At 49.3% G+C, this 5,981-nt stretch overlaps 1 protein-coding gene across 1 annotated transcript in view; it reads left to right on the forward strand.

Annotated features, from left to right (window-relative positions):
• The window catches only part of RHBDD2 (rhomboid domain containing 2), a 5,774-nt gene extending 595 nt beyond the window's left edge, over positions 1–5,179 (forward strand). The window contains exons 2-4 of the mRNA XM_017742963.1: positions 1,026–1,473; positions 1,836–1,986; positions 4,349–5,179. Of these exons, the coding sequence (XP_017598452.1) occupies positions 1,026–1,473; positions 1,836–1,986; positions 4,349–4,793 (1,044 nt within the window). The 3' untranslated portion in view covers positions 4,794–5,179. The remainder of the gene's footprint in view (positions 1–1,025; positions 1,474–1,835; positions 1,987–4,348) is intronic.
• Positions 5,180–5,981: the final 802 nt, after the last annotated feature.

Consider the following 5,981-nt stretch of genomic DNA (forward strand, 5'->3'; position numbering starts at 1 on the left):
CGCAGCCGCTGCCGCCTTGGTTCCTCTGCCCACCCCGTTCCGCGCCTTCCCCAGATCCCAGCGGAGCTTTTGTGTCCCCTTTCTCCGGCCTTCTCCTTGTCCTGCCCTGGACCCCTTGGTACCCCCCTCAGCCCCCATTTCTGTGCACGTCCTCAAGCCCGTCTCCGAGTGCGCTGCTCCCGCTGTGTCCCGCTCTCCGTGTCCCTTTTCTTCCCGCTTTCCCTGCGCTTCCCCTGGCCTGCACCCAGCCTGTGGGCACCCATTTCAGTCCCTCGACATCAGGCTGCTCCCCCTCACCCTCATCTCCGTCCTTTGACAGTAAGCCCAGTGGATAACACTACCACGAGCTTGAGGGATTTGCGTTTTTCTGTCCCTGTGGTATTCCCAGAATGATTTTTATTACGCTTTTAATTCCCGTGTTCCAACTTACCCCCGTGCAGTGATTTTCTTTATCAGTCCAGTGCTCTGAGCTGATGGGCAGGTTCCACCATCTCCTCACATGTCTCCAGGGATTGCAGTGCATTGTTTTGTTTTTCACTGGTGTTTTTCTGGCTGTGGAACTGAGGTTGATGGGAGAGAGGTGGAGAAGTCTGTTTCCGTCCTTGCTGTGTGCCCAGGAGAACACCTAAACTTAGAGCTTGGAAGCACTTCTGAGATGTGATAACCTCCAGGCATTTTTGGTGATGAAAATCGGCCTTCCAGCAATTTAAGAAGTGTTTATCTTTTTGCCAAAATCATCAGGACTGTAATAGTTATTTTTATGTCTCTTGCTTTCTCTTTTAATGAGACTGAAATTTACTACAGATGCTGTTGCTTTTTTCCAGGCAGCTTCCCAGGAAGCAGCAAGAGCCAGCCCATATGTTTGTGACACCCAAGATAGCACTTGTTTTCACTCTATTTGGTTATTTACGCCTGGTTTTAAAGGCCTCAGGTTCCTTCTCTTCTATGCCAGGATAGAAATGAAAGCTGTTAATTAATCCCGTGGGCTCACTCTCCCTCTGCTCAAGCACGTAATTGTTTTATAGCAACTCCAGTGCTGTCTGTGGCTGTCTGAGGTGCTGCTGTGCTCAGTTCACAGGTTGATCACCTACATCTTTGTCTACGAGGACTTGATCTCCCTGACCTGTGGTGCTGTTATCATCTGGTACTTTGCTGGCAGCTTTGAGAAGAACGTGGGCACAGTGAAGCACTGCATCCTCACTGCCACTTTCTCCGTGCTCTCCGCCCTCCTGTACCTCTTCCTCGAGCCCCTTGTCTCCAGGCTGTTGGAAGTGGGAGATGCCAAAGGGTTCATGCCAGTGGCTTTTGCCACGCTGGGGGTTTCTACCACCCGCTCGCGCATGAAGAGGACTCTGGTTTTTGGGTGCAGAGTTCCTGTGGTGCTGGTGCCGTGGTTTGGGCTCTGCATAGCATGGTTTGTCCCCCACTCTTCGCTTTTGGGGAACTTGTGTGGGCTTCTGGTTGGGGAAGCCTGTATCCTTTCCGAGTGGGAAGCCCTGGGCCAAAGCAGGATTGTGGTGGGGAGGAGGTGCTGTGGTTCTCATCGCTGAGGTGCACTGGCTTTTCCTGGACTCCTCTCTGCACTAAACCCTCACTGGCTTTGCTCATCCTTGTCCCATCCCATTCTGCATTTGTGTTTCACCTCACCTGCTCCTTCTCAGTGCATGCAGAGAACGTGGAGCTGAGGAGAGCGATGGTCTCTGAAGGTGGTGCTGGGTAGATCCGGGAGAATTCTCCAGGGAAAGTGGTTTGTGGGCAGAGGGGGACTCTGTGTGGCTGTGTCAGAAATGAGTGTGTTTTGTCCTCAGTTCTCCTTAACAAGCTCCTGACTTCAGATGGTCTTGGCTACTGTTTCTGCTTGGATTTTCCAGAGTCGGTGGGCTCTAAGCTGGACCGGGTATTCCCTTTCACTCTGCTAAAGAGGATACCAGGGCTGGAATACATCCCAGGGTCCTTAGCAGAGAGAAGAGCCTCTGAAAACAGCAAGTAAGTACAGGAGTTCCTGTTACATCTTACAGGGGAGTTTTCAGGTGTGAGTAGAGGCATGAAATCGCCTCCAGAAGCTGTATTGTGCCTCTCCTGTTCACATCGTGGGTGTTGTGGGGAACAGAGTCACCCATTGATGTTACACTAGTGACAACATCGTGACTAATAAATCACCACGAATTAACTCAACCAGGTCTTTATTGAAAGCTAAATGGAGGTGGAAGACCTCTCCTTTGCTGCAAGGGCAGTGTGTACACATGGGAAGGTATTGCAGCTGTGGCTGACATGAAAGCTGAGTTGTGTAATTCTGCCTCAGCAAGAGGCAGTTGTTCCTGGCTCTATGGCTCCCTGGGGCGTGATCCTTATCTTTATTCGCCCCACCTCTCCTGCCAGGAATGCTGTGAAGTGAGTTGTGTCCAAACCTATGTAGGAGCAGAGCATTGTAAATTAAGGATGGCACTTACAAAGTTCAGTGCAAAGTTTGGTGTCTTTTAACCTTTCAGCAGGTTTTCAGTATCAAGGCAATGTTGCTTTACAGAGAAGAAGCCTTGGGGCCCACAGGTGACATGCAGGAAAGGTTTTAACACAAACCATGAGAACTCACTTGTTTTCTAAAAGGCTTGAAAATGGAGATCAAATATTTACTTTTTCTAAGGTGTCCTTTCAGTTTCACAAAGGAAAAATAGTTTTCTATTCAGGGTTAAATTCTATGTATTGTTTAAACCATCAGCTCGCTGTGAAGTTTTATTTGAAGTGGAAGCATTCCCAGGTGTTTGCACTGGCCTCACCCATGGGAAACCATAAAAGAAACCATTGCCTGCAGCAGGAGTGTCCCCCAGATCCATCAGGACACTCAAAACATGTGAATGCTTGCAGGGGAGGCCAGACAGATCCAGAGTCTGTGTTTTCGTGTATTGTTTAAACCATCGGCTCACTGTGAAGTTTTATTTGAAGTGGAAGCATTCCCAGGTGTTTGCACTGGCCTCACCCATGGGAAACCATAAAAGAAACCATTGCCTGCAGCAGGAGTGTCCCCCAGATCCATCAGGACACTCAAAACATGTGAATGCTTGCAGGGGAGGCCAGACAGATCCAGAGTCTGTGTTTTCTCTCTCTCCCTCCTGTGCAAGTGCAGCTTTTGGAAGGAGAGGCTGCCTGGCTCCATGCTGAGCCTGTGCCAGCACCAGTCCCATCCTGCTGTGCACAGCACGTCAGTATCTAAACCTGCTTCCTTTGGTGAGGTGACACAGACTGCTGTGACACAAAGGTATTTACATGAACATTTGACTGTCAAGCAGGGCGTGGGAAGGTGTTTCTAGGATGCTTCCACTGCTGCAGCTAAATTTGCATGTCTGTGTCTTGGATAAAACTTCTGTAAGTGCCTCTGGAGTTTAATTTTTATTATTTTGGTTCTTATTTCCAAGCAAGAGCTCTTAATAGTATGGGATTTGTTTTCATTTTAAATTTTCATAAGATTCAGGCATTAAATTGCCATGAGACAGGAGATATTAATCTTTGAAGTCCAGGCCTTGGCATCATGTTTGTGTCCACAAATAAAAAGAAATCCAAAATCAAACCCACACCCCAAATAATTGAAATCTCCAAGCCTGAAAACCCCAGCATGAGCCAGTCTTCTCTTCTTTCTGGGAACTTGGCAGTCATGGCTTCATGAATATTGCCTGGATTCTCAGGTCTCATCCTCAAGTTGTGTGTGGGCTGAGCAGCACTCCTGAAGTCCCAGAGGCTTCAGCTTCCAGGCAGATTGCCTCTCTCCTGATGGGTTTTGGCAGGATGAGTCATGCCTTCTGCTGGCAAAGACTTCCTAGCCCTTGCTTCTGAATGATTAATTTTATTTCTAACTCTTTTATTTCTAACTCTCTCCTCCTTCCCTTTTTTTTTGCTCTGTACTCTGGGCTCTTACTGGCACCAAAGGCCTTTGTGTTTTCTTGGTAAATAACACTTGGTGGCTGTAACTTCTCCTGATTAATGACCTGGCAGATGTGTCACTCACAGGGCAGGGAGGATGCACACAGGAATCTCAAGGCACGTCGCAGTTTGGCTTGTTCGTTCCTTGCACAAAGCGCCTGGGGCCGAGAACCACGCAAGAACCACGCTCGTTCAGTGGGTGTGGAGTCGGTGTGGGTTGGGAATGGGAACAGCTGTCCTGGGAGGCCACTAAGCCCATTTTTTACTCAAGTGCTGCTTATAATAAGAGCTTTTGTTGTAGTGAATCCCTCTGATGGATTGCAGTGACCTCTCTGAGCTCTGGTCAGGAGGAAATCTGCCCCCAGGGCACTTCCAGCACTAATTAGGCAGTGTCAGTTCTGAGCACAGTGTAACTTTCTGTTTTCTTCCTGCCCAGGATTAACCCTGTGCCTGGCACTTACCCCACCCAGAGCTACCACTGCCCTTCGCCTCTGGCTCTTCCTGCTTCCCAGCACCCCAGTGCTCAGAGCCAGGGCTTGCATCACGGCCACGCTCTGGGATACGGCCACACTCTGGGACACGGCCACACTCTGGGACACGAGGGATTTCAGCAGGGCCATGCTGCAGGACACAGCCTCAGTTCTTCCCACTACCAAGCCAGAGGTGCCTTTGGAGAGTGTCCTGGGCAGGCCCACGCCGGAGCCTCACCGGGACAGTGCTGCCAGCTGGGCAAATTCTCTGTCCCACAGCACGTGTGCCCAGCTCAGCCACAGCCACCTGCAGCCACGGGCCTTCTGGCTGCTGTTCAGCAAGCACCAGGGTATCCAGCAGCACCAGTGGCCTCTGTTTCAGCTGAATTTACCAGAGTCCAGGTGTACTGATCCTCCAGAGAGCAGCAGGACTCACACAGCAGTGCACTGCTGGCATCTTTGCTGTGTCTGGGGTGAGTGTTGGAATGGGTTGGTAGCTCCAGTGAAGGCCATTCCCCTGCTCCCTGGCACAGTCTACTTGAATTATATTTCCCTTATAATTTTTTTTTTACTTCTTGATGTTGTTGGAGGATGGGAACTGTATCACCTCTGTGAACTTCTCATCCTTCTGAAGTCTTTCTTCTTTGCTGCATTTAGCAGCTGCATTTTTCCACAGTGCCACTGGAGTTCCAGTGCACCAGCTCCCCAGGCCAAGGTAGGAACCTCATTGGCAAAACACTGGGTGAATCGGGTTTAACTAAGCTGCAGCAATAAGCACTTTCCGTTTACATTCCTGTCTTTTTTACAGGTGTGATGTAGCTAGGACCCAAAAGGAGTGGGAATCATAGGAGCCTGAGTTTATAACTTAAAATTAAATGGAGGAGGACAGATGTCTGTCCTACTGGTGACTTGTCCACTAAGAGAGTGCCTTGAAAAGGGCTTGTTATACCAACCTGAGGCAAGAGGGTACAATACAGAATACCTTTTTCTGCCCCAAAACACAGCTCTAAAATGCTGAAGGTCTTATGCCTGCATCAATGGATTGCCTTCATTTTCTGAGAGCGCTGCACCAGCCCAGCCTGTGTCACCATCACTTACCAGTAAGGCAACCTCAGATGCCTGTGAGGTAGTGAGAGACTTTTCAGTAAGGGATTTTGGCCCTTTGTGGAGCAAATGGTTATAAATCCAAGGAGCTGGGAGAGACCTTAACAGTGGATTAGAAGAATTAGGAGGAATGTAGCAGTGCTGTTGGGGGTGTTCACACTGCTCGGCTTTAGCAGTCTCACCCACCAATATTAGCACAATCTCTCCCTGTTTTTTTCAGAGCAGGTGGGCAGGTGTGTGGGAGAGGGGAGTTCTCAGCCAGGGATTTGCAATAGGATGCACTTTTTGGTGCTTATGTCTGTAATGAAGGAGTTTGGTCCAGCTGCTGGGATTTGAGCTTTATTCCCAGCTGTGTAGCCCACTGTACAGTGCCCGGTAGTAATCTGCTGCCTCTGCATCTGTAAATCAGCCAGGATCTCAACAGCTGCCCTTGACTCTACTTAAGAGTTTTGCTGTGCTCCAAAAAAAGTGCTCCATGCAGCACAAAATGCCATT

The sequence above is a fragment of the Corvus brachyrhynchos genome, unplaced genomic scaffold, assembly GCF_000691975.1.
Source record: "Corvus brachyrhynchos isolate BGI_N302 unplaced genomic scaffold, ASM69197v1 scaffold99, whole genome shotgun sequence".
Taxonomy (NCBI): domain Eukaryota; kingdom Metazoa; phylum Chordata; class Aves; order Passeriformes; family Corvidae; genus Corvus; species Corvus brachyrhynchos.